The 27,581-nt window shown below is 50.1% G+C and overlaps 1 protein-coding gene across 2 annotated transcripts in view; it reads left to right on the forward strand.

Annotated features, from left to right (window-relative positions):
- The window catches only part of ANXA6 (annexin A6), a 59,864-nt gene that overhangs the window by 12,092 nt on the left and 20,191 nt on the right, over positions 1 to 27,581 (forward strand). For both annotated transcript variants that reach the window (XM_003934038.4, XM_010344573.3), the window contains exons 3-18: positions 5,569 to 5,659; positions 6,676 to 6,770; positions 7,516 to 7,629; positions 9,010 to 9,100; positions 10,003 to 10,082; positions 11,293 to 11,349; positions 12,521 to 12,614; positions 13,143 to 13,238; positions 14,411 to 14,469; positions 16,487 to 16,609; positions 17,759 to 17,817; positions 19,346 to 19,424; positions 21,436 to 21,517; positions 23,087 to 23,181; positions 23,826 to 23,939; positions 27,015 to 27,105. In XM_003934038.4, the coding sequence (XP_003934087.2) occupies positions 5,569 to 5,659; positions 6,676 to 6,770; positions 7,516 to 7,629; positions 9,010 to 9,100; positions 10,003 to 10,082; positions 11,293 to 11,349; positions 12,521 to 12,614; positions 13,143 to 13,238; positions 14,411 to 14,469; positions 16,487 to 16,609; positions 17,759 to 17,817; positions 19,346 to 19,424; positions 21,436 to 21,517; positions 23,087 to 23,181; positions 23,826 to 23,939; positions 27,015 to 27,105 (1,420 nt within the window). The remainder of the gene's footprint in view (positions 1 to 5,568; positions 5,660 to 6,675; positions 6,771 to 7,515; positions 7,630 to 9,009; positions 9,101 to 10,002; positions 10,083 to 11,292; positions 11,350 to 12,520; positions 12,615 to 13,142; positions 13,239 to 14,410; positions 14,470 to 16,486; positions 16,610 to 17,758; positions 17,818 to 19,345; positions 19,425 to 21,435; positions 21,518 to 23,086; positions 23,182 to 23,825; positions 23,940 to 27,014; positions 27,106 to 27,581) is intronic.

Here is a 27,581-nt window from a genome sequence, read left to right on the forward strand (position 1 = left end):
GCACGCACACAGCAAACTGCTCCCTCTTCTCTGGCCTAGTCATTCCCCAGTTCCTTCCACTGCAGATATTGTGCCATTCTCCCGATCTCTTCTTTCGTAAGAGGAGAACTTGAGGCCCAAAGACGTGAAGAAATAGGTTGTGTCATGGAAGACCCAGGAGGTGTGGCGCTGGGGCCTCCATTTCTCACGGACATTCTGGGTTTGAATGCAATAATGAACATCAAAACACCTTGAGGACGGGGCGGGATAGGCAGGTGCTTGTGCCTGGGACTTCTGGGAGCTGCGGAGGTGAGTTCTGGGTCAGGACCCGGTCAAGGCAGCTCTCAGCTGGAGTTCTGGCCAGGTACCTGTCTCTCCTGGAACATCACCTCTGCTCCTGAGAGGCCACCAGGACTCCTGCCCCAGCAGCAGCAGCCTGGGTGGGGCCCAACCCCGCAGAGCCCCAGGGCCCAGCTGCTCACCAGCTGGCACCACGACCTACTGAATATTTCAGGGTGGAAAGTCCCTTCTTTGCTCTCCCCTGTCTTGATCATGGGTTCCTGCAGCCAGGAACCTGTCTGCCAGAGGTGCGACAGGCAGTCAGGGTTGGGTGGGTGAGGAGAAGCCCGTGCGGCTGTACAGGTGGCACTTAGAGATGCAGAATTTGGCTGGGTGCGGTGGCTCACGTCCGTAATCCCAGCACTTTGGGAGGCCGAGGCAGGCGGATCACCTGAGGTCAGAAGTTCGAGACCAGTCTGGCCAACATGGTGAAACCCTGTCTCTATAAAAATTAAAATTAAAAACAAAAGAGATGCAGAATTCACGAAGTGAGTATGAGAATGGCTCACAGTGGGAAGCTTGGGCCTGGATGATTTGAATGTCTCTGTGTCTTAGATGTCTCTGTGTCTCCAAATATGACCAGTGCTAAGCCCCCACCTTTGCTTCTAGTGGCTATGATCCTGTGGGGTCCCAGGACAACTACTGCAGTAGGCCATCACTTGGAAGATCATATTAGTCATGTGCAAAGAACTGTGCAGGAGCCCGAGCTTGCTGCTCGAGAAGCTTGTCTCTAAGTGAGCGTTTTGATCCAGCCTTGTGCAGGTCATTAGGCACCCTTCCCCTAGCATGGACTTCAGCCTTGCCCAGACACTGCTGTGACCTCCCACACTGTATGAGGGGGAGCAGTGTGTCGGGGGGAGCGGCAATAGGAATGGGGATCTGCATGCTGCCTCATCACCCACCCTTCATCCTGGAGACATGCTTCCCTCTTCTCCGCATACCCTCCCTGGCAGCTTACAATCCCACGTCCTTAGCGACTTTGGGCATCTGACTGTGAGCTCTGAAGAATCTGGACGTAGACTATATCTTAGTGCTTGTCCCACCAACACATCCCCACCCCAGCAGACAAGTTAAAATGTCTTCTAGATCCCAAATATCAACCAGACTGGGAACCATGTGAAATCTGCTGCGATTTGACTGTTTTTAATCTATCTACAAGGCAAGTCACATGGCTCAGCCTAGTAAAGAATGCCAAATACTAGGGATGGGGTTGTGAGTGGCCAGCTGTGTTTAATGGATAAGGAAAACAATGCCAGGGTGCCAGAGCCTTGCCTTACCCAGGTCCTGGCTGAGGTGTTGTGCCCAGGCCAGTCCAGCAGGGCTAGAGCTGCCCTTGCCGGCATGACACGAGTCTAAATTATTTCTCCCTACCATCTTTTCTAGCCTCATCTCTTCGGCTAGCCCCCTTCTAGTGGATGATTTTAGTGACATTGAGCATTTGCTCTGAGCACTGGAGACTCAGGGTTGGGGGTGGGGGGTCTTTCCCGAATGCCCCTTGCTTCCCTCGAGGCCTTACCATATGTCTCCTCTCTGTGACGCCTTCTTCCTCTTTCCTCTAAGTCCTTGGAGCCAGCTGTTGCTCATCCTTTAGGGCTTATCTTAGACATCACCTCCAGAAAGCCTTCTCTGATCTGCTTGGAATATATTCAGTCACTCATCCATCCATTTATGAAACACGTATTCAGTGAGTGCTTGATTGCTCCAGGCCCTGAGCTTGGTGTTAGAATTGCCTCAGTAAGCAAGATAGACATGGTCCCTGCCCTCCCAGAGCTTCTAGAGGACATATGTCCAGGCTCCCTGCTGCCCTTAGCATCATATCCACCACACTGCATGGTTGCTGGAGTTGTCATGTATCTCTCTAACCGATTCTGAGTTCTTAGTGGTCCCTGGTCCTTAGCATCTAGATTCTCAGTTAAGTTTTGTTTGATTGAATGAATGATAGGTAGGCTGGCCCTAGCTACCCTGGAAGAGTGAGTATCTTGAGTGTGAGAAGCACTTAGCATGCCATGGATTGGACAGCATTGCTGCCTGTTTAGAGCCTTGAATGTCGGGTTGAAATGGCATAGAGGCAAACGGTACAGCGCAGTAACTCAAATGCTTCGGTATTCATGGAGGGGCAGGCGGCCTTGCTGACCAGGAGGAAGCACTGGCTGTGCGGGGGTTGTCCCTTCTTGTCTCCAGCCCCCACTCAGATGGAATCTGAGGGGAAGGGAGAGATTGGTCTGTTAGAAAGAATCTGGGACTCCCGTCCGAGCTGGGCCTCCGACTTGCCGTGTGGTCTTGACACGTCGCCTGCCCTCTCTGTTCTGGGTCTTCTGGGACACAGGTGGTAATATTAAGACCAACCATCCTCATTTAGGTCTCAGCTTGTGGTTCTCAAAGTACTTTCCCTCTCTTATTCCAAGTGAGCCGTGGGAAGGACATCCTATGACTGAAGTGGATTGGAGGCTGGTGCTACTGTGGATTAGGACAGGTTGGTCCAGACAGGTGGAAGGAAAAACAGCCATGAATCATGGCAACAGGATAGCTGCAGAGGGCCGGGACAGACCCTGGAGGACCTGACCCTGGTGGCACCTCTCAAAGCTTAATATTTCCACGCTGGTCCCAGGAGGCCCTGGCTCTGGAGACACATTGCTAGAGATCTAGTGCCAGGAGGTCTCCCTTCACCGCTTCTCTTCCGCATCCTCCATCTCAGAGCTCGGGCCATCACAGGTGTCTCCGTTCACTCATTCAGCCCAGTCACAGTTACTTCAGCCTCTGTGCCAAGCCTGTGCTACAGCTGGGGCTCCACGCTTCTTTTTAGGCAGAGTGATTTGTCCTATTCATGACAGTTGCTGTTCTCCATGGACTCAAGAACCGAGTGAGAAGCGGAACTAAAAGGTCTTGAGAATGCTTGCAAAGCAATTATTTTGAGCCTCGGCGCCTCTGGGCCTTCTTGTCTCTCTTTCTCGTTTTTTTTTTGTTTTTTTTGTTTTTTTTTTTGAGACATAGTCAGTCTTGTGTCACCCAGGCTGGAGTGCAGTGGTGCGATCTTGGCTCACTACAACCTCTACCTCCCAGGTTCAAGCGATTCTCCTGCCTCAGCCTCCCGAGTAGCTGGGATTACAGGTGCCTGCCACCATGCCCGGCTAATTTTTGTATTTTTAGTAGAGACGGGGTTTCAGTATGTTGGCCGGGCTGGTCTCGAACTCCCGACCCCAAATGATCCTCCCGCCTCTGCCTCTCAAAGTGCTAGGATTACAGGCTTGAGTCACGACGCCGGGTCACCTCTTGTTTCTTCATCCGTCCCAGAAGCTAGTATTGTCTGCCATACTTTTTTGATATTGCTCGGCTAAAGGTGTCCAGAAAGAAAGAGAAAGGGATTTAGAAGTGAAATTCCTGGAGGACAGTTTAGAAGTTGTTCCTTGTTCTTGTTCATTTATTCATGTGACAAATACTTGAATGCCTCCTTTGGTCAGTTTCTGTGCCGTGGGCAGAATGGATCTGATATCTGCTCTCAGAGGTTTCTGGATCAAACTGCCTGCCAGGGCGGAAAAGGCAGCAGGAATTTCTCAGGCTCCTGAGGTCTGAAGTAAGGCCAAGGGGAGCATTGGCGGTAAAGCCCCCATCCTGCGCTCACTGAGCTCCTTGCAACGTGCCCTGCTCTGGGTATTCAGCATGTGTCACTCTTTACGTCTCTCCCCAGGGGTGTGATCGGGTTGCAGGGGATTCCCAGGTGGCAGAAGAGGGCTGTGTTCCTTTCTGGTCAGAACTTTAAATAGTAACTGCACACCCACACATGCATACCTCAGAGGAGCCAGCCTCTGCAGAAACCAGAGCCTCCAGAGGCCTGGCCTGGGTCCCGCACTGCAGACACTGGGAGGCAGAGACGGGCGACAGTCCAGGGCTCTCTCTGCTCCACCTCTCACTCCTTGAAGGCAAGTTCTATGTGGGCCACCCCCAATTCCCTCTTCTTTGTGGTCTTTTTTGATTTCCCCGTAGCTGGATCAGCCTCTGCTGTTTTCCCACATTACCTTATTTTTGTCTTAGTGTATTTATTACGAGCTTTATAGTAATTGATGTGCTTGTCTCTCTCTGACACTGGGCCAGGAGCTCGTGAAAGACAAGAATTGGGTCCCCTTTCTCGCCAGCTCCTCAGCCATCAGTGTAGGGCCTAGAACACATTGAGTGCCTTGTCACTGTGCTGTGTGTTTGGTGACAGGCTCTGGCATCCTCCACTCTCCCAGCTATCGGCTGCTCTCCCAGACCCCCCACTTCTCAGTGCCGTGTAGCTGACCCACATCTGACTGCTCTGTGAACCAGTCCCATTGTGCATTCAGGTCCAGGTTCGATGTCTAAGATCCTCTGGCTCTCTGCCGCTTCTCTCCTTCCCCTCAGAGACCAAGCCAGCTTGTCCTCAGATGCCAGTTCACAGCACACTTTATTGGACCCAGAGGGGCATCACCTGGTCTTGGCATTGAACTGAGAGTGGCTCTGGGCCCCCTGAGCCCAGGACCCCACCCTCAGTAGCTGGCCCCTGTAAGGTTCCTGGAACTGGAGAGCAGAGGGGGACAAGGAGAAGGTCTGGGTTCTGTGCAACCTCCCATAAGTGGCTCTTCTTCGGGCTTGGCTTCCTTGTCTGTGTGACAAATAATCTTTAGAACTTCTACAAATGGCTAAGCTAACCACATTCGCAGAGATGAAAGTGTAAACTGTAAAATGCCATAAAAATACCAGGGGCTGGCTGGGTGCCCTTGCTCATGCCTGTAATCCCAGCACTTTGGGAGGCCAAGGTGGGAGGATTGTTTGAGGGCCAGGCATTCAAAATTAGCCAGGGCAACAGAGTGAGACCCCATCTCTTACAATAGATAGATAGATAGATTAGATAGATAGACAGACAGACAGACAGATGGAGATACAGAGGGGTGTGTGTGTGTGACTCTTGCTACTCCTGCAGGGATCATTTTCATCTCCTACATTCAGTCAGGCTTTCTTTACCCTCTCCTGGATGCTTTTGAAGGTGGTACAGGCCTGTAGGCTTTGGCCAAGCCACCCTCCCTTGTGGAAGTGGTACTGTCCTTTGGGCAGGTTGCAGCAGGTGGTATGGGGGAGTCATCCATGCTCCTGCCCAGGGTGTATGTGGCCAGCACTCCGTTTTGCAGGAGAAAGAGCTCAGTCTGGACCAGGGTAGGCATCTGACCCCAGGTTGAGGCTGGGAGCTGGGTCTCCGTGGAGGGCTGGCAGCCTCACCGTCTGCTTTTCTCTTCACAGGGTGCCAAGTACCGGGGCTCCATCCATGACTCCCCAGACTTTGACCCCAACCAGGATGCTGAGGCTCTGTATACCGCCATGAAGGGCTTTGGTGGGTACCAGGCCTCTCGGGAGCTTGGGGGTTATCCCCCAAATGTAGACACAGCCCAGAACCCTGCTGGTGGTGGCAGTAGGGGCTGTGAAATGGTGAAGTACACGTATTCATTTTTCGGTCTCCTCTTTTTATTAATTTTTCATGATGTTATAATAAAATGTTTCTGACAAAAAGGTATAAAGAGGAACAGAAATTTCACCCACAGATTTACCACCCAACTGAAGAACTAGTCCTTCATTAGTGTAGGGGAGGTTTCCTCGGTAGAGCCCCCTCCTGTTAACGCCGCCCGCTGCCTTTGGTCAGAGGCAGCCACAATCTGAAGGTGGTGCTTATGCTGTTCTTTTTTTTTTTTTTGATACAGAGTTTCACTCTTGTTACCCAGGCTGGAGTGCAATGGCACGATCTCGGCTCACCGCAACCTCCGCCTCCTGGGTTCAGGCAATTCTCCTGCCTCAGCCTCCTGAGTAGCTGGGATTACAGGCACGCGCCACCATGCCCAGCTAATTTTTTGTATTTTTAGTAGAGACGAGGTTTCACTATGTTGACCGGGATGGTCTCGATCTCTTGACCTCGTGATCCACCCGCCTCGGCCTCCCAAAGTGCTGGGATTACAGGCTTGAGCCACCGTGCCCGGCCGCTTATGTTCTTCTTTGTCTTGTGGCGGAAAGAACCCTGTACCGGGTGTTAGGACACCTGGGTTTTCTTAGCCAGGTTCATTGTGAAACCTTGGACAAGTTCTTGCCCCTCTCTGGGGCTTATTTCCCTGATGTGTGCAGTGAGAAGCTGGAGCAGGAGCATTCTGAGTTTACATGTTGTGTGTGCTATGTCCTCTTTCAGTGGTGACTTAATAAGTCCCCACTGACCCTCTGTCCTGACACCAGCACCTGATGAGCAGAAGGCTCATGCTGAGTCCTGCAGGGAGCTACGAGGCCTGTGTCCAGGGAAGGAAGCAGCCCTGGTGGGCTTCCTGAAGGCAAGATGGGTAGGATGATGACTGCCCTCCCCTATTCCAGGCAGTGACAAGGAGGCCATACTGGACATAATCACCTCCCGGAGCAACAGGCAGAGGCAGGAGGTCTGTCAGAGCTACAAGTCCCTCTACGGCAAGGTAACCATGGCAACCGGGGGGCCCCTGGGGTGGGGTGGGGGTGGGAGAATGATTTTATTCACCTGCGTGGGCTCATTCGGGTTCTTTCCTGGATCTCGCACCCCAGGTCAGCCTCTGGGCTGACACCTTACCCTGTTCTTTTTCTTCTCGTCCATTGGGTGTCTTTAAGCCTTTAATACACATTCAGCACCTGCTGTGTGCTAGGCTCCTGCTAGGTGTTATGGCTGCACTAGTGAATAAGATATATGAGGTGTCGGCCGGGCGCAGTGGCTCAAGCCTGTAATCCCAGCACTTTGGGAGGCTGAGGTGGGTGGATCACGAGGTCAAGAGATCGAGACCATCCTGGTAAACATGGTGAAACCCCATCTCTACTAAAAATACAAAAAAATTAGCTGGGCATGGTGGCGCGTGCCTGTAATCCCAGCTACTCAGGAGGCTGAGGCAGGAGAATTGCCTGAACCCAGGAGGCGGAGGTTGCGGTGAGCCGAGATCGCGCCATTGCACTCCAGCCTGGGTAACAAGAGAGAAACTCCGTCTCAAAAAAAAAAAAAAAAAAAAAAAAGACACCTGTTGTCTCTGAGCCTGTCTCGAAGGGTTGGAAATAGCATATGCCTCCAAGGTGGTAATTTAACGAGATTACTTAGCCCAGCACCTGCCAGAGTAAGTGCTCATTAAGTGTAACTCTCACCATTGTAATTACTCTTCCCCTTTCCTCTTCTATCTCCTCTTTCTCCCCACCCCCCAGGACCTCATTGATAATTTGAAGTATGAATTGACGGGCAAGTTTGAACGGCTGATTGTGGGCCTGATGAGGCCACCTGCCTATTGTGACGCCAAAGAAATTAAAGATGCCATCTCAGTAAGAAGTGAGGGTGTATGTGTGTGTTGGGGTGTGGTTGGTGGGAAGAATCTGGGCTCTTCCAAAAGCAACTGGTGAACCCCATGCCCACCCTGCTTCAAAGACACATCTAAATTTATCCAAGAGGAGCATCCCGATCTTCAGACAGCCAGATGCAGACAGCTGTCAGCGAGATGCAGACCCCATGAAAGGGGCCCTTGGCGCAGACCCCTTTATCAGGAGTTTGCAGTCCAAGGAAGCAGGTTCTAGGGACAGGGAGACAAATTGTGTCTAACACTCCTGAGGCCAAGGGCACTAAAGGTAATCAACATGACCCTGGGCCAAGGGCTGTTTGAGAGGGTGTCTTTCAGGATAATAGGATCAAGTTAAGCCCCAAAGCCCAGAGAGGATTTGGTGGATGGGAGTGTCAAGGTCATTGACACTCCTTGTAAATGCCTTGACATTCTTTGTAAATGGGGATAAAAATGGCAGGAGAAGTTGTGGACCTGTGTTTAGAGTATAAGAATTAACTCGGCCTGGTTCAGGTAGAGGTAGAGAATTGCCCTCTAGGAAGAAGAGAGACACAGCCCTTTAACCATATCTAGCACTCCGTCTCCTACGAGCTATTAAGCATGAATTCACTTTACAAACTGATGCACTTAGCAATGTGAGAGAGTATTATCTTCTCAATCTCCCTGTGAGTTTGGCACAGCAACTAATATCAGCTCCATTTTACAGATGAGAAAACTGAGGCCCAAAAAGATTGTTTCTGAAGAGAATTCACAAAGCAAATTCACAAAGCTGGGAGAGGCAGAACTAAAACCTATGCATATTAGTCCATTCTCACATTGCTATAAAGAAACACCTGAGAGTGGGTTATTTATAATAAAGAGGCTTAATTGGCTCATGGTTCTGCAGGCTGAACAGGAAGCTCCGTGGCTTCCGCTTCTGGGGAGGCCTCGGGAAGATTCCAATCTTGGCAGAAAGCAAAGAGGGTGTAGGCATCTCATATCGTGGGGGTGGGAGCAAGGCGGGAGGTGGGGAGGGGCTGCATATTTTTAAACAACCAGATCTCACAAGAACTTAGGATCGTGAGGACAGTACCGAGGATGGTGCTAACTATTCATGAGAAACCGCCCCCACGATCCAGTCACCTCCCACCAGGCCCCACTTCCGACATTCAGGTCTACAGTTCGACATGAGATTTGGTGGGGACCCATCCAAAGCATATGACCATGTCTTACGAGTCTCGAGGCAGCAATTCCCAATCAGTGCCTAAGAGCTGGGTAGGAGCCTCCTCAGCGCTGGGGTGTCATAGCTCTGGCCTCTCCCAGATCCCAGCCTGGGTCCAGTGGCCTCCCATCCCCGCCCTTAACTCATGCGCTCCTTTCCCTCTCCCAGGGCATTGGCACCGATGAGAAGTGCCTCATTGAGATCTTGGCTTCCCGGACCAATGAGCAGATGCACCAGCTGGTGGCAGCATACAAAGATGGTGAGATGGGCAGGAGGGGCCACTTAGGATCTTCAGATACAGAATGAGGTTGATTGCAAGGGTGGGGAATAAGATTCTAGCCATCTACCTTCTCTCCTCCTTTCCTCTGATCCATTTGTTCACCCATTCATCCATCCAGTAAGTACTTGCTCTGTGCTGGGTGATGTGCTAGGTTCTCAGGATATGGTGGTGGATAAAACCAAAGGGGTCCCTCTCTCTTAGACCAATGAGATAATGAAGGAGACAGACAATAAACAGGTAAACAGATAAACACAAAGATGTATTTTAGCTAAGTGTTATGAGGGAAACAAACAAGGTAACAAGAATGAAACGTTCACCAGGCAGGTCTTGGGAGGAAATGAGGAACCAGTTGTTTAAAGAATAGAGAGAAGAAGATTCTTCCAACAGAGGGCACTGCCAGTGCAAAGGCCCTAAAGCAGAAATGAGCCTGGTAGCCGGTACAAGGCCAGACAGGTAGAGGACAGGGCAGGATCACACAGGGCCTGCAGGCCAAGAGAAGATGGTGTTTTATTCTGAGTCCAATGAGAAGCTGGGGAGTATCACGATCAGATGTGGGTTTTCAGACAGCCATCCTTGTTGCCATGGATTGGAAAGGAATTGAGAATAGAGGAGAAGAGAACCACTGGAAAGCTGTAACCACTGTCCAGGTGGGCCGTCAAGGCACAGGTAAGGTAGAGAGAGTAGACAGATTCCATTTCATCATATCATGGTCAGCACGAAGAGCTGTGAAAATATACCCTGGGTCTTGCCATGATGGTCACGTAGACTGGGTTTTGAAATTTTTTTTTTAATATCTGATCATTTTAGAGGCAGCAGGGGCCTTTATCCTGGATCCCCGAGGTGTCTGGGGATGAAACTAAAGCTTGTGTTCTTTTCTACAGCCTACGAGCGGGACCTGGAGGCTGACATCATCGGCGACACCTCTGGACACTTCCAGAAGATGCTCATAGTCCTGCTCCAGGTTGGTTCACAGCCTATTTTTTCCCTCTGGAGCTTGGGATAGCTTCTGTCTGGCTCACCTGGGTGTAGCTCTGAACGCCCAGGGGTCTGGTCAGTTTTCCCTGGTTTGCACAGGCAGGTGCATTCAGGTGACCCTCTTTCCCTTTGGCACACAGTCCTCCATGACCAGGAGTGTCTTCTGCTGTGACTTCCTTCCTCTCTCCACACTTGCTCTGCCCGTTTCTCTCTGGGCCTCCTTCCTGCCATCGCGTCCACAGCTGCACATGCAGCATCTCTGGACCCCAACATTCCTGGGGCTGCTGTGTTGAGTCTCCCACATCTGAGCCTTATTGCCTCCTCACAGCCCACCCGAGGAGTAGATCACAAAGAGACTATTAGAAGGCTACAGGGGGCCCGGGCGCGGTGGCTCAAGCCGATAATCCCAGCACTTTGGGAGGCCGAGGCGGGTGGATCACAAGGTCAAGAGATCGAGACCATCGTGGTCAACATGGTTAAATCCCGTCTCTACTAAAAATACAAAAAGTAGCTGGGCATGGTGGCGCGTGCCTGTAATCCCAGCTACTCAGGAGGCTGAGGCAGGAGAATTGCCTGAACCCAGGAGGTGGAGGTTGCGGTGAGCCGAGATCGCGCCGTGGCGCTCCATCCTGGGTAACAAGAGCGAAACTCCATCTCAAAAAAAAAAAAAAAAAAGAAGAAGAGGATTTGGTGACTTTGCAGCTTTTGAGCTCAGATCTTGGGACCCAAGTCCCAAATCCTCGTTGGTGAATTATTTAAGTTAAGGTATAAGGGCTCCTAACGGAATGCATATGTTCAGACCGTTGCCCCTATGGAATCATTGCTGGGGGAGTGTCATGGGCAATGCCAGGATCTGTGGCAGAGACCCTTGAGAACCTGGGGCCCTGTCCCCAGAGATGTCCTCAGGACAGAGGTCTGCCTACCTCTGGGCTGGGGACACCTGGAAGAACCTTGGCCGTTCTTCGGACTCTCCTGTGTGGACCCAGCCCTGAGGATGAAGGGAAAGGCCAGAGGGAGGGACCCCTTGATTGCCTCACAGAACAGATACTGTGGTCTTCCTGCAATAGCAGTCACTGCTTCTAGACACATCTGGGCCACTAGGGTTTTCCTGCCTTCCCTGTCACCACCTCTGGCATCCAGGCCTCTTTCCTGGCTTTGCAGTGTTTGAAACACCTATTCTTTGTCTCTCCACCCAGGGAACCAGGGAGGAGGATGACGTAGTGAGCGAGGACTTGGTACAACAGGATGTCCAGGTAAACAAGCATCAGTTCAAGTCACTGAGGGGAGAGGTTAGGGCCCTGGGAAGGGCTGGAGGTGAAGTCATTTGCATCAAATACTGGAAATAACCCAGCCACAGCTGTCACGTATACAGTGCTTTGTTGAAGAGAAGAGCTAAGTTATCTTTCAAAGGTACATCACATATGTAATATTGGTGAGATGTACTTTGGAGCTTTCTTTATTGATTCAGCTATTGGGTATTATTGAAGTAAAATACCTAGTACATACTCGGCACTCTGCCAAGCATTGGGAAATCACTAATGAACAAAATTAAGTGGTACTTGGAGAGACAAGTATATATTAATCACACAAAAACCTTCTCTATCAATATGCCATGTGTTGCAGGCATTTTCAGCACTCAGTACCTCCCAGCAGCACTACAGAGGCAGATACAGAGAATGCTATGACATAGTTCCTGTTGCTAAGGAGCCCATGCAATAGTGTAGAGATAGACACATGAAGAAATCATTATCATATACAGTAGGTCAAAGCGATAAAGAAGAAAGCTCTGGGAGCCTCAGAGAGGGAGGAAGGGAGGGAAATAGAACTCTGCCTGAGAGCATCGGGAAATACTTTGAGAAAAACTGGGACATTTAATCTGGGCCTTGAAGGTTGAGTAGGAGTTTCTCCAGAAAGAAAGGAAGAAAGGCATATAGGTATAGTCATGTACCACATAAATGACATTTTGGTTAATGATGAACCACACATGTAATACTAGTCCCATAAGATTTTAACCCTGTATTTTTGCTGTGCCTTCTCTATGATTATTATGTCTAGATACACAAATTCTTGCTTTCGTGTTACACTTGCCTGCAGTATTCAGTAAGGTAACATGCTGAGCAGGTGTACAGCCTAGGAGGAAAAGGCTATATACCACGTAGTCTGGGTGTGTACGAGGCTATGCCATCTAGGTGTGCGTAAGTACACTCCATGATGGTCACACAGTGGCAAAGTTGCCTAACGGTGGCAGTTCTCAGAATGTATGCCCATCATTAAGCGATATGTGCCTGTTTTATATGCAGAGGTCCTCAGGCCACCAGTGACTGGTGTGTTCAGGGGTCTGGCAGCAGTGCTGCGTGGCTTGGCCAGCATGTGCTGTCTCCTGAGGTTTCCTCTTTCAGTTACGTACCACCTCTTCCCCTTTAGGACCTATACGAGGCAGGGGAACTGAAATGGGGAACAGACGAAGCCCAGTTCATTTACATCTTGGGAAATCGCAGCAAGCAGCATCTTCGGTTGGGTAAGCTTCAGAGAAGACCTCAAGCTGCTCCCTTGAGTTTACTCCAAGAATTCCTCTCTTTATCTCTTTTCTTTTCTTTACTACTGATGGAACATGATAGCTCCTTCATTTCCAACCGAAACACTAGTCCTGATTTTACTAGGTTGGTACGAAAGTAATTGGAGTTTTTGCCATTACTTTTTTAAAAATGGCAACAACCACAATTACTTTTGCACCAACCTAATATTAGACAGTGGTTTGTGTAGTCCCTCAGCAAAAGTCATGAACAGGATACTCAGCTTTCCGTCTCAGTGCCAGTCCTGTCTCCGGTTAGGGGATGAGGCCCAGGCCCTTGCCAGCTATGAAGCTCATCTGCACAGCGCTAGTGATGTGCGTGACCTCCCAGTCCCCTCCATCAGAGCACCAGCTCTAGTTTCATGTTAGACAGTCAGGTTCTGGCCACTGCACCCCACTCCCATCTTGAAGCCCTCATGTCTTCTGAGGGGTACAGGGCACCCTCAAACATCTCTGTCTCTCTGTCTGATGCAGTGTTTGATGAGTATCTGAAGACCACAGGGAAGCCGATCGAGGCCAGCATCCGAGGGGAGCTTTCTGGGGATTTTGAGAAGCTAATGCTGGCCGTAGGTATGTCCTGACATTGCGTTCCTGGGGGCTTCAGGAGATTCTGGAACACTGGCCTAGGAACAAGGGGCTGAGAATGGAAAGGGGAATTACATGGTGTCGAATTTGGAAGGAAAAAACCAGGCGGGCCATGAAGGTTGCTCCAGGGCAGCATGGCTGAGGCTGGGGAAGGGGAGGGGGTTTGATCCTCAGATACTGGCTTCTTCCAGCTCCCATCTCCACCATGGCAGGGGAACAAGGAGCTCTGAACGTGAGTTGAGGATAATCATGATCATAATAGTCGACTTTTGTGGAGCATCTACGGTGTGCCAGGCACTCTGCCGAGTGTGTAATCTTTAAAAAAGACCCAGGAGTGGCCACGGCCATGATCTCTATTTCACAGATGAGGAAGTAGTCTCACCAAGGCTGATCATTTGCTGAGGTGTAGTTTTGTAATGAGTTGGGGGTACTCAGAACGTGAGGATGCGAGGAGCTGGCTAGTCAGTAGTGGAGCCGAGATTCAAACCAGGGCTTCTCCCAAATTGGCTTGGAGCAAGTCACTTATCCTTGCTGGGCCTCAGTTTCCTCCTCTGTTAAGTGGGCAGCAGGGAGGAACAGGAAGGATGGACTGCCTTAATTGCCTCCCAGAGGCCCTTGCAATTCCAGTATTCCAGCAGTTCATGTGTCTGAGTCGGGGATATGTTGTGTGTTTATATTTATTGGGGGAAACTGCGCTTCTCTATCTTCCCTCCCAGAGCCATCCCCTGCCATCCCTGTTTGAAGTAGTCAGCCCGTGGGACTCACTGGGATTCAGTGGGATTCACAATGATTCAGCTGCTAGTACCTTTCTGGTGTAGCAGTTCTAAACAAACATCTCTTCCTCCTTCACCCCAGCCCCTACCCCCACCCCAGCTCAGTTCCCTGTGAAAACCAAAAGCACTAGAAAGATAAAGGGGGTTTTCGTGATGGACTTCAGCAGGGTTATTTCAACAAGATTATTTCCTGTGTATTCCCTGGGTTTGTGGTAGAAGTAGGTGGGTCTGGGGTGCTCTGGGGCTGTGAGCTGTCAGGAACCATGGTTCTTCCTGTATTGAGTTAGGTGGTCCCCAGGGCACAGAAACAAAGAGGGAGTCAGGCCATCCCATCCCCCTTCTGAGGCAGCCAGGATAACTGTACTTTTTCCTCCCTCTTCACAGTGAAGTGTATCCGAAGCACTCCGGAATACTTTGCTGAAAGGCTCTTCAAGGCTATGAAGGTGCGTGGCGAGGCTGAGGTGAACAAGGTTTGGGAAGAGGACTATTGGGACTCTGGCAAGTCCTTGGGATCCCCTGGCCAAAGAGAGCCCTTCAGGGATGGCCACAGGGCTGACCCTGGTGAAGGCGCTCTGTCCCAGTGAGCCCTAGAGCTAGGAATGCTGCCAGTCACACGTCCTTCCACCTACACACCTGCCCGACGTCACGAGGGAACAGATGGACTTCGGGGGACAGCCTGCCCTTGATCCATCCAACCAAAGGGGTTGGCGGCCTGGACTTTGAAGAAGTGTGAACCGGAATGTTTCTATCCAACATACAGTAGGCAAGACCGCTTTGGCCTTGCCTGCTAAGACTCATGTTGCTCCCCCTGTGACAGTTCCACTCTGGGTGTATTTCTGAGAAAGCATCCCAGGCTTTTACACATATGACACACAGAGAAACTGATATTTTGGGGATGCACTAGAGGAAATGAATGCAGCCATTTGCTGCTAGAGGCCAGAGGCCCAAGGCTCAGGAGCTCAGGCCTTCCTGGCCCTGGTTGTTCATTCCAAAAGGGCAGAGTAGCTTGTCAGCCATTTTCTGTCCACCAGCGTGCCTTAATGAGATTCAGCAGCTCAGCCCTAGAGAGAGGTTTGCCTGTATGCATGCATTTGTAAGAATGGCTTAACTAGGTTGCGTGCATGCAGTGGCTCACACGTGTAATCCCAGCATTCTGGGAGGCCAAAGTGGGAGTATCACTTGAGGCCCAAAGTTCAAGACCAGCCTGGGCAACATAGTAAAACCCTTGTCTCTACAAAAATAAAAAACAGAACTAGCTGGGAGCTGTGGCACATACCTGTAGTCCTAATTACTTGGGAGGTTGAGGCAGAAGGATTTCTTGAGCTCAGGGCCCATGGGTTTGAGGCTTCTGTGAACACAGTGCACTGTGTGATCACACCACTATACTCTAGCCTAGGCAACAGAGTGAGACCCTGTCTCTTTTTTTTAAAAAAAAAGAATACTTATAATAGCATTGCCTATATTAGAAAAAAAAAAAAAAAAACAACTAGAAACAACCCAGTGACCATCAAGAATAGCATGAGAGGGCCAGGTGTGGTGGCTCATGCTTGTAATCCCAGTACTTTGGGAGGCTGAGGCAGGTGGATCATGAGGTCAAGAGACTGAGACCATCCTGGCCAACATGGTGAAACCCCATCTCTACTAAAATTACAAAAATAAGCTGGGCGTGGTGATACGCACCTGTAGTCCCAACTACTCGGGAGGCTGAGGTAGGAGAATTGCTTGAACCTGGGAGGCGGAGGTTGTAGTGAGCTGAGATTATGCCACTACTGCACTGCAGCCTGGGTGACAGAGACTCCATCTCAAAAAAAAAAAAAGGAAAGAATAATATGGGAAAAAATAAATGCACAGTGGTATATTTGCAAAGTTTCAAAATGTATATATCTAAGTGTATTGCTTAGTGTTACCAAGTTATGATAAAATTATAAGGAAAATCAAGTGTGGAAATTATACATGAAGAGAGAAGAGGTTTATAAAAGTAAGAGGGCCGGGCATGGTGGCTCATGTCTGTAATCGTAGCACTTTGGGAGGCCGAGGCCGAGGCAGGCAGATCCCTTGAGGCCAGGAGTTCAAGACCAGCCTAGCCAACATGGCAAAACCCCGTATCTACTAAAAATACAAAAATTGGCTGGGCACAGTGGCAGGTACCTGGAGTCCCAGCTGCTCGGGGGGCTGAGGCATATTGCTTGAGCCAGGAAGGCAGAAGTTGCAGTGAGCTGAGATCATACCACTGCACTCCAGCCTGGCCAACAGAGCAAGATTCTGTCCAGAAGAAAAAAAAAAAAAAAAAAACAGTAAGAGGAGCACAGAGAGAGCTTCAATGGGAATGGCAGTGTCTGCTTCTTTTGTTCTAAATTTTTAACATTTTATTATGAAAATAGGATTTTCAACAAATCTAGGGGCTATCAGCACTCCAGCCTCCTCTCAAGTCCGTGTTTCCCAAACCCGCTTGTCTCGCAGGGCCTGGGGACTCGGGACAACACCCTGATCCGCATCATGGTCTCCCGCAGTGAGTTGGACATGCTGGACATTCGAGAGATCTTCCGGACCAAGTATGAGAAGTCCCTCTACAGCATGATCAAGGTCAGCAGAGCTCATGGGGCAAAGAAGGGAGCAGAGAGCTTTTTGCCAAGACGCAGGGCCTGGGGACTACTCCAAGGAAAAGGAAATGTCCTCAGAAGTGGGAGTCTCTTGGACATTGCAGGAGCCCCTGCCTTGTGGCTCATTTGAGGAATTTAGGTCTATTCAATAGAAAAGCAAGTGTTAGGGGTGTTTGTGAGAGGGAAGGCTACTGAAGAAGGCAGGGGCTGGGTCATGAAGAGCGCACAAGCTGAATGAAGGGTGAGGAGTCTGCCCCAAGGGCGGTGAGAGTTCACAGTCTCCTGGAAGAAGGCTGGGAGACACTGAAGAACACAAATGAGGGTTAATGGGGGATCTTTGGCCTGGGCCCGGTGATTGGGGATGCCTCTGGGACATCCAGTCCATGAGGCTTTATCAGAAGACATATGTGAAGTTAGGGGGTTTTTCCCTTTGGTTTTTTTTTTTGTTGTTGTTGTTATGATTGAAATAAAGCTTTATGGGGTGACAGAGAAAGAGATCTAAGTTGTATTCTCCAAATTATGTTTCCAAAGGGTAATTTTTTTAGTTATGATGTGCAAAATGTTCTGTGGGAAAATAAGTTTGTAACAAACCAGAATAAGCAAAGATAAATAAGCCAGTTTCTTAACCTCAGAACTTCTCACAGCCTTTTGTACTTTGAAGTCCATTATGAAGCCCCAAGGGGGATATGGAGTGTGCCATCTATATTGCCATGTGCACCTGTGTAATACATATTTGTTTGATTTTTGGCATTTCCTGTGTTTTTGCTCATAGAATTCCATTTTCATGCATATTTCACGTGGAAGGGCTGGGCTGGGGCACTGGCTTGGAAGGGCAGCAAGCATCTCCTCTCAACTCCACGTATTGGCAGTGAAGTCGTATTAGTAACTTGAATTGTCCATTGCTAGAAGTATTTACACCACAGAAATTGGCAAATGCTATAAATTAGGGCTTCCCCCAACCTGCCCACTGAGAACCAGTTATTCAATATTAACCAGCACAGGAGGGCCAGGGTAGCTATGAATAAGTGTTCATTCAGCCCTCCCCTCTTTTAGGCTGAGCAGAACCTTCACCTCCTTGTTGGAGAGGAGCCCAGGGTTTGGTGAGAGGTAACCTTCCTTTCTTTCTCTCCAGAATGACACCTCTGGCGAGTACAAGAAGACTCTGCTGAAGCTGTGTGGGGGAGATGATGAGTAAGTGACCTTTTGGCCCAGGGCTGGAGGGTGTGGCCTTGGGGTGGCAGGTGGGGACTCTCCTGGCTCGAATCCTGATGGGTAGATTGGATGAGCTCGGGGTTCCTCTCAGTCAGGAGCATCGTGCAAGTGAAAGGCGGCCTTTGCTGGTACCTGCTGTGCTTGTGGGTCTGTGTGTGGGAGCCTGTGAATCTGAGCATGAGTATGGTCTCCTGTATATGGAGATATCTGCTATTGTGAACCTGGAAAGTCAGTCTGGGGTTGTGGACCAGGAACCAGAATATAAGCATCCAGGCCCTGCTATTTCATACCCGTTTCTCAGTTTCATTACCTGTGAAATGGGAAAAAGACAAATTCCTGCTCTGCCTACTCATTTATGCAGCATATTTATGTTAAGTGCCTTCTGGGTGCAGCCCCTGTGAGGAAGCCCCTGATGAAAGCCAGAGCCCAGAAGGATGTATAGACCAGTTTCCAGGAGGGAGCAGTCCTGTGCCTGGAAGAACTGGCTGTACCACGTAGAAAGCTTATATAAAAGCACCCAGAGGCACCCTAGCCCAGATCAAGGGGATGTGCTTTGGAAATATGTGGTGAGACCCAAGGAGGAAGGGGAAGAGCCAGGTGAAGAGAGAGTCTGGGGGCAGCGTTTGGGTGGAGGAAATAACCTATAGAAAAGCCTAGGAGTAGCTGGGTGTGTTGGCTCATGCCTGTAATCCTAGCACTTTAGGAGGCTGAGGTGGGTGGATCACCTGAGGTCAGGAGTTCAAGACCAGCCTGGCCATCATGGTGAAACCCCATCTTAAAAAAAGAAAAGAAAAGAAAAGTCTAGGAGTGAGAAGGAGCAGCCTGGTTCATTTATATGTCCAAGGTCATGTGTTTATGGAGGACTAGGGCGAGAAATAAGGCAGAAAGGTGGGAGGGCCTGGGGGCCTCTTCCCAGCATATTAAATTGGGCCATTCCTTGACCAGATTTGTGTTCTAGAAAGGGAACAGGAGGTGCTCTAATTTCCTTTTTCTGGGGCTTACAAAGATGCAGTTATGAAAGGGAAGCAAGAATTTCCTGCAAACCTTTGCTAAGGACCACAGGAACTGATGCAGTTCAGCAGACATTGCTGAGCTCTGATACGTCCAGGCACTTTGCAGGAGGCGATACAGGGCTAACATGGCCATAGCCAGCTCATCAGCCTGTTTGAGAGGGGAGACCTGGATAGCAGCCACTCAGATTCTAAGGAAGAAAGGGGAGGCTGAAGAATTGGAGAAATCCTATCCTGCTTGGACCCTGCAGCTAGGAAGGCTGCCCTTAAAAGCCAGCACTACAAGGGGTCTCAAGAGAGATGGAAGGTTCTCAGAAATCGAGGGAGGGCTCTGGTGAATGGATGAGGCATAGGCTGGAGAGAAAGAAGGCTTAATGTGTGTGTGGTGTGTGCACGTGCATGTATGTGTTGGGGTGTGTGTGTTTATGTGTTGGGGTGTGGAGTGTTGCCCGTGATGACATTCCCTCCTGTCCTCTCCCCAAAACCCTCCATTCCAGTGCTGCTGGCCAGTTCTTCCCGGAGGCAGCGCAGGTGGCCTATCAGATGTGGGAACTTAGTGCAGTGGCCCGAGTAGAGGTCAGACCTTCTCCTCCTCCTGCTTGACCTCTTGACCAGCTTCTCTGCTTGCACCTTCCTGCTGCTCTGGTTGGCACCCAGCTGCCCTCTGGCGGCCAACCCGACATGTTGATTTTCACATCTGAAGCTTCCTTTTCTCCCTTGGAGTGATGACTCGGTGGAGGGGAGCACCTGGTTTCTGCATTCGCCTCTGACACGCTGGGAAGGGTTCTGGCCCACTAACTCCTAACAGGGCTTGCTGAAATGGAGACCTGGCTGGTTCCATGGAGGGGTCTGTCCCACCTGGGGTCCAAACAGTTGGCTTCAGAGACATGAAAGCTGAGAACAGGATGGGCATCCCTGGGTACGCTGGAGGATTCCAGGTTGTCTTCCTGAGCATCCTCAGACTAGAGGGTCCTCAAAGGACAGGAATGAAAGATTTCACTGAAGTACTTTGGGCAAACCATTCCAGAGATTGCAACACTTGGTCCACACAAAAAAGTGTGGGACCTTGGAGCTCTCTGTTACTTACTCACTGTGCGACCTTTGGAAGGTGCCCCCTCCTTCTGGGCCTCTACGTCTCCATCTTTAAAATGAGGGGTTAACATGGCAATCCTGGTGATCTCTTAGGGCTCTTGAGGTCTGATGTTCTAGGACAGCGTTCCCCAAATGATAAGGCAAGAGATCTTTGCAGAAGATCACAGGTGACGTGAGAAGTGAATTTAGTTTGGTGGGGTTGAATAATGCTGAACTCCACGTAGTGAATGAGAAAAGCTCTCCTTGTCAGTTTCATCAGCGTTTCTGATTATGTCAAAGAGAAAGTCTCGTTTTGGTGCCACCATCTCTGCAACACTCACTGATTTTCCTTTTTCACAAAGAGAGGAGAGAGCTCGATTTAAGTTCAGAGCTTCTGACAAGCAGTGGCGTCATGTTAATTTCATGATACTTCACCTCTTTTGTTTTCATTACATTGATTTTTGTGGTAAATTGTCAGTTTGTGATACATGGTATCAATCTCCTAATTCATGGTAGTAATATAAATTATTTTCATCCATTCTTTCTTGGTTTTTGTTTTTTGAGACAGGGTCTCACTCTGTCTCCCAGGCCAGAGTACAGTGAGTGGCACAATCACGGCTCACTGCAGCCTTGACCCCCACCCCAGGCTCAGGTGATCCTCCCACCTTAGCCTCCCACGTAGCTGGGACTTCAGGTGGACACCACCACACCTGGCTAATTTTTGTAGAGACAGGGTTTCACCATGTTGCCCAGGCTGATCTTGAACTCCTGGGCTCAAGCGATCCTCCTGCCTTGGCCTCCCAAAGTGCTGAGATTACAGGCATGAGCCATTGTGCCAAGCCTCATTAATTCACTTAACAATTATTTTTTGAGTGTGCTAATTATGTGTCAGGTACTGTTGTAGGCACCTGGGATATGTAACAGGATAAAATGGATACAATTCCTCACCCTTTGGAAGTAATTTAAATGCACTTCAAAAATGAATACATTTAAGTAAGACAGAAAATAAGTTGAATTAAGAGATGGTATAATGTGTATGCTAATTTGAAAAAGTGAAAGTCCTTCAGGAGTGACTGAAATTTGGGAAACTCTGTTCTGGTATTTCAGAACATTTCTGCCGCCTTTTCCGGGAAGTGACTCTTTAAGAGGCAGAGGGGGTCTCGGGGGCAGGCTAGGATTCAGAAGAATTGGGGAGGTCCCAGTGGAATAAGCAGCCAAGGGGCCCTAGGACCGAGGCAGATCCTGTGGGAGGCAGGAGCCTGGCCAATTTCCCTTGACCAGGACTTGCCCTGCTTCCAGCCCTGAGTCCCTCTCTCCCTCTATCATTCTCTTTCTCTCTCTCTCTCTCTCAGCTCTAGTGCAGGGTCTGTCTGCTGTGGCTTCACCTCTGCCTCTTTCCCCCATGCCGCTTGGTTTGGGCTCGTGGGGAAAGCTTCCCACTCTTGCATGCTGTCGTTCAGCCTGGCTCCCAGGGGGGCCTTCAGACACCTGCTGAGTCTCTTTCTGCTTCTCACAGATGAAGGGAACTGTTCGCCCAGCCAATGACTTCAACCCAGACGCAGATGCCAAAGCGCTGCGGAAAGCCATGAAGGGACTCGGTACGCCAGACGGGAAGGGAACAGGGTTGGTCTCTGGGGCAGCAGGTGCAGCAGGTTTGGCTGTGGGCTGGCAGGGGTCAAAGTGAGGTTTCAAACTACAGTCTGCAGGATGAGGAAGGCTTGATCTCAAGTTTCCACCCTCCTGGCTCCCTGAGCATAGGGAGGAGGGGCGGGAGAGGGTTCATAAAGAACTTGGAAGAAGCCCCTCCCAGGGACCAAGGTGTCCCCGTTCCCTGGGAGCAGTATCCTGGCATGGAAGAAAGTACCAGGTCATAAAATTGGCGTGGTGCCCTGGCTCTGCTGCTGACTCGCTCTGTAATTCTGGATGAGCCTCAGCCATTCTGGGTCTGAATATCCCCATGTATAAAATCAGGGCTATGGACCCTGGAACCCAAGAGCCCTGATTCTGTGGTGGGAGTGTGCCCTGCTGGGCAGGCCTTTCAGACCTGTGTTTAGCAACAATGGGAAGAGCACTGCACCCACAGGTGCAGGTCAGCTGGGCCTGTGCTCGGAAAGTCCAGCCTAGGACAGGCCATCTAAGGTTTAGCTTTCTTTGCCTTTTTTGTACCATCTGTCTGACGGCAACTCCCAGGAGGCTTTAGGTTGAGTCCATCACCTCCTGGGCCTCCTTTCCATCTGTCTCATGGGAATGATAATACCTGCCAAGCTCCCCTGGCACTGTAGGCTGATAGAGGTAAAAATGCAGTGGAGCCGGGCGTGGTGGCTCACGCCTGTAATCCCAGCACTTTGGGAGGCTGAGGCGGGTGGATCACGAGGTCAAGAGATCGAGACCATCCTGGTCAACATGGTGAAACCCCGTCTCTACTAAAAATACAAAAATTAGCTGGGCATGGCGGCACATGCCTGTAATCCCAGCTACTCAGGAGGCTGAGGCAGGAGAATTGCCTGAACCCAGGAGGCGGAGGTTGCGGTGAGCCGAGATCACGCCATTGCACTCCAGCCTGGGTAACAAGAGCGAAACTCCGTCTCAAAAAAAAAAAAAAATGCAGTGGAAGATGAAAGACCACCATGCCAGGTCTGTGGTTGATGGCATTAATATGAGAAGCAGGAAGTGGTATCCTAATGCCTTCCAGAGTCAACCTGCTGTGGTTAGAGGGACTCTGGGTCCAGCTTCCAGAAAGTTGAAGAGAAAGTCCTTTTAGAGTCCCATAGAGTCGCTAACAGGACTTGGACTGTCAGGGTTGGAAGGATCCCTTCATGCTGCAGATGTGGAAACCAAGTCCCATCAAGGGAAGGGGACTTGCCCAGGGCGGACAGCCATTGCCAGAGCCAGAACTAGAACTCAGAGGTGCTGACTCCCAACCCAGTCCTCTCTACCTCCCAGCTGTCCCTTTTCCTCAGGGTGTCAAGAGGAAAGAGAGGGAGGAGTCCAGGGGAAATCAGTGGCCTGAGCCACAGGCAAGGGAACTGCAGGGACTCAGGAGCACATGGCCGCCTAGCCAGGCTTCTGCGCTGACAAAGATTAGCGAGGGGCCATCAGTGGTTGGTGTATGGGGAAAGCTGAGAGCCACAGGCCTTCTTCTGAGGCATGTGGCCTTGGTGACTCAGGGACTGATGAAGACACCATCATCGATATCATCACGCACCGCAGTAACGCCCAGCGGCAGCAGATCCGGCAGACCTTCAAGTCCCACTTTGGCCGGGTAAGGACCTCATCCCGGGCTCTGGGTGCCACATGCGTACACCTCGCCTGAATATGCTCAGCCTGTCACTATCGGTTCTGCACAGTTGGGCAGTGGAACCCTGTGTGGTCTTGCGATCTCAGACAGTCTCCAGCACTGGGTTTGGGCAGACATATCTTTCCATTCCCCCAGTTCCTTATGATGGGCAACACGTGTGTGAGATGGCTCAGTAGACTCAGAGGCTCAGTATGGGGCCAAGATCAGGACTATGGTTGTTTTCAGCATGCTTTGGGCATCTTTCAGTTCCTCTGCACAGAGAAAGCTGGCTTTCAAGGCCCCAGCTGAGGGTCAGTGATTATTGCACATTGGTGACATCTGGCTTAGGCCCACACGTTTTCCCCTGGGTGGAAACAGTGTCCTTCAGCGCTGCTCCCTTCCCTTTCCTGTCTCCTGCGTCAGGGAGAGTGGGTCTTCCTCCTGGTTGGTTTTTCCCTAACCTCTTTGGCTTCTTCTAAATAATAAGTGTAATATCAGCAAAGACAGACACAAGCTCCCATGATTCCTCATGTAGAACCCCTGTTTTCTCTTTCCATGTCTCCTCCCTGTCCTGGGTCATGTGTGGGCCGGTGCTAATGTTGGCATGGTCGTGGCTCTGCCCTTTGCAGGACTTAATGGCTGACCTGAAGTCTGAGATCTCTGGAGACCTGGCAAGGCTGATTCTGGGGCTCATGATGCCACCGGCCCATTATGATGCCAAGCAGTTGAAGAAGGCCATGGAGGTATAGTGTGGCACCAGAGGGATGGGGTCCAGTGTCTGCGGGTGCCGGTAGGGACACAGGTGATCCTCATAAGCCCAGGTAGATTAGCCATAACTTCTTGGTAGAACTCCTCCCATACCCAGTTCAAACTGGCATAAACACCAAAGGAGATATTGGCTCCTACACCTGAAAACTACAGTACTAGATCTGAGTCCAGAGACTCAAATGATGTTCTGTAGACTCCTGGCTCACCCCTGTCTTGGCTCTGCTGTCTTCTCTTGTGACTTCACTCTCAGGCAGCCTTTCTCCCCATGGTAGAAGGGTGGCTTATGTCCATCCTGTCAGCTAGCAGCTCCAGCAGAGAGAGTTCCTTCTTCCCAGGAGTTCTAACAAGAGTCTTGGCATTTACTCCACGTTGATTTGGCTTGAGCCACCTGCCCACCAGTGTCAGAAGGGTCTCGTGGGCTGCTGGGGGAAGTGGGGTGGGTCTCGAAGGACAGCAGCAGCAGTTGGAGTCTGTCCCCCAGCCCAGCCTTGCCACCCACTCACTGTGTGACCGGGCCATTCCTTATGCTTCCCAAGCCTATGTGCCTCCTTTTGGGAAATGGAAACAGTCACCTCTGCCCTTCAAACTAGGACAGGTCAATCAAGGTCACAGGTATGAAGAGCATTGTTACCTCTGAAGACCTGACCCTACATTTAACAAGAAAGCATTATGTCCTGGCCCAGAAGTTGCTAGAACTGCTTGGCTTCCCAAGGTACTAATTGTCCTAGTGGCTACTGTTTATGAAGAGCGTATGGTAACTATCCCAGGCTAAGTACATTAGTTCAATTAGTGGCCTCCTCAAGCCACAAGCCAAGGCTCTTATTTTGTTCCAATTTTACAGACAAGGAAACCGAGACTTGAGGGTTAAGTTTCTTGGTCAAGGTCATAGAGCTATGAAGTAGCAAAGCCCAAGTTCAGTCCAGTCTGTCTGACTCTAGAGCCTGTCTTGACAACCACAGTAAACCAGTAGAGCTGACCATTAAGAGGAGGGCAGCAATCGAGAGCTAGAGGACTCTATAAAACCACTGCCTAGGCTGAGAAGATTGAGATGATTGTTTTTAAAAATACCTAAGCAAAAAAGCAAATGATCTAAAGACACAGGGTTCAGAAATAGAAGAGATCGATGAGCCAACCCAGCTCAATCCTTTCCATTTTCAGAGTTTACAGGTGGGAAACAGAGAGTCTCAGAGAGTCTGAATTAGAGGGAGGCTAGGGATAGACCCTAGGTCTCGGAACTTTCTTCATTTCCTCACCACACACCTGCTTCTAACAAAGAAACGATGGAAGACGTCAATCAGGGTGTATCTCCTAGGATCTGAGAAGGCAGAACACTAGGCAGTAACCTCCATGAGGACAGAGAACAGGCTTGCCTCTTGCCTTTTGTGTATGTGTGTGTGGTTATAGCCCCAGCACCTTGCACAGTGGCTAGTATGTAATAGTTGTCCTAACAAGTATTTAAGTGAGTGAAGTAATTCATTGACTCATGCAGTCAATCAATCAATCTTGCCTGCCTCCTTTCCTCCCTGATAGTCTCCCCACTTCCCTGTCTGTAGATCTTTGCATATCAGGTCCCCAGCCTGCCTTAGTCCAGGGCATGTAATATCTCAGTTTACAAATCACTCCTCAAATCCAAGTATAAACAAATGTAAGCCAGATATGGTGGTTCATGCCTGTATTCCTAAAACTTTGGGCTTGAGTCCAGGAGTTATAGACCAGCTTGGGCAATATGGTGAAACCCTGTCTCTACAAAAATTACAAAAATTAGCCAGGCATAGTGGCATGCTCCTGTGGCCCCAGCTACTTAGGAGGCTGAAGTAGGAGGATCACCTGACTCTGGGAGGTTGAGGCTGCAGTGATCCGTAATCACACCACTGCACTCCAGCCTGTGTGACAGAGCAAGACTCTGTCTCAAAAGAAAAAAATATGTAGCATTTTATCTTAAGCACAAAACTTTTTTTTTCTTCTAACAAAATAATACATGTTCCCTGTGAAGACTTGAGGAACTATATAGCTAGAGCAAAAAAGAAGAAAATAGCGATCATCTGTGATCCTTCACTCACCCGAAGACCACAACCACTAGTTAACACTGGGAGGCATACACACGTCCTGTTCTCTCTCCTTTTTTTGAGATGGAGTCTTGCTCTGTCGCCCAGGCTGGAGTGCAGTGGCGCGATCTCAGCTCACTGCAGCCTCCACCTCCCGGGTTCAAGTGATTCTCCTGCCTCAGCCTCCCAAATAGCTAGGACTACAGGCACACACCACAACATCCAGAAAAATTTTTTTTGTATTTTTAGTAGAGACGGGGTTTTACCATGTTGGTCAGGCTGGTCTTGATCTCCTAACCTTGTGATCTGCCTGTCTTGGCCTCCCAAAGTGCTGGAATTACAGGTGTGAGATACTACGCCCAGGCTTCTGTTCTCGTTAAATACTTACATGTAAATATTTCTTTCTTTTTTTTTTTTTTTTTTGAGACGGAGTTTCGCTCTTGTTACTCAGGCTGGAGTGCAATGGCATGATCTCGGCTCAGCGCAACCTCCGCCTCCTGGGTTCAGGCAATTCTCCTGCCTCAGCCTCCTGAGTAGCTGGAATTACAGGCACACACCACCATGCCCAGCTAATTTTTTGTATCTTTAGTAGAGACGGGGTTTCACCATGTTGACCAGGATGGTCTCGATCTCTTGACCTCGTGATCCACCCGCCTCGGCCTCCCAAAGTGCTGGGATTACAGGCTTGAGCCACCGCGCCCGGCCACATGTAAATATTTCTATTCAGATGTTCATGTGCATATGTGGTGTTATACACACATGCCTATATATCTTTTCTTTTGCCGGGGAAGGAAGGCAAAGTAGCTCCCATGGGAGGTTCTGGGAATCTTGAGAGGCTAGCCATGTCAGCTTGATTGTGCCAAGGTCTCAGGCCTGGGGTCCATGACTGGAGGTGAGGAGAAAATTCAGGAAGGCTTGGCCTGAGCTTTAGCCATCCCAGCCCCATGGTCCTGTGCACAGGAGGTCAGAACTATGTCTGAGACCGTCTTTGTCTTGACATTCTAGGGAGCTGGCACAGATGAAAAGACTCTTATTGAAATCCTGGCCACTCGGACCAATGCCGAAATCCGAGCCATCAATGAGGCCTATAAGGAGGGTGAGTTTGGGAGGCCTGGGCCCAGATACCGGGAGGAGAAGAGCCAGGCCTGCCAGCTTCCAGCCGCAGCCCACAGCTCTGCCCACAGCTCTGGCCTGATTCCTTTCCCTCAGTCCCTGAGGATTTGATAAGTGCCTTGAGTGTGCCCATCCCCGTGCCTGGAGAAAGACAGGTATCCCGGAAGAACAAAGGCCTGGAGGTAGAAGAGGGCTTGGCTGGCAGTGGGAAGAGAGAGCATTCCAGCCTGCTGGAGAGAGGGAGGGTGACTTTCAGGGTGTGTAGTCGTGCAGTTCCACAGGGCCCCACAGCCAGAAAGGCCCCACACTTGGTTGCATGCTATGCTATTGCTATCCAGAAATTCTTAATTTTTTAGCAAGTGGCCCCATATTTTTATTCTGAAGAATTTTGGGTACTGGTCAAATACGTTTAAATTGGCTAGACTTGGTGGCTCACACCTGTAATCCCAGCACTTTGGG

This window comes from Saimiri boliviensis, chromosome 1 (genome assembly GCF_048565385.1).
Source record: "Saimiri boliviensis isolate mSaiBol1 chromosome 1, mSaiBol1.pri, whole genome shotgun sequence".
NCBI classification, from domain to species: Eukaryota; Metazoa; Chordata; class Mammalia; order Primates; family Cebidae; genus Saimiri; species Saimiri boliviensis.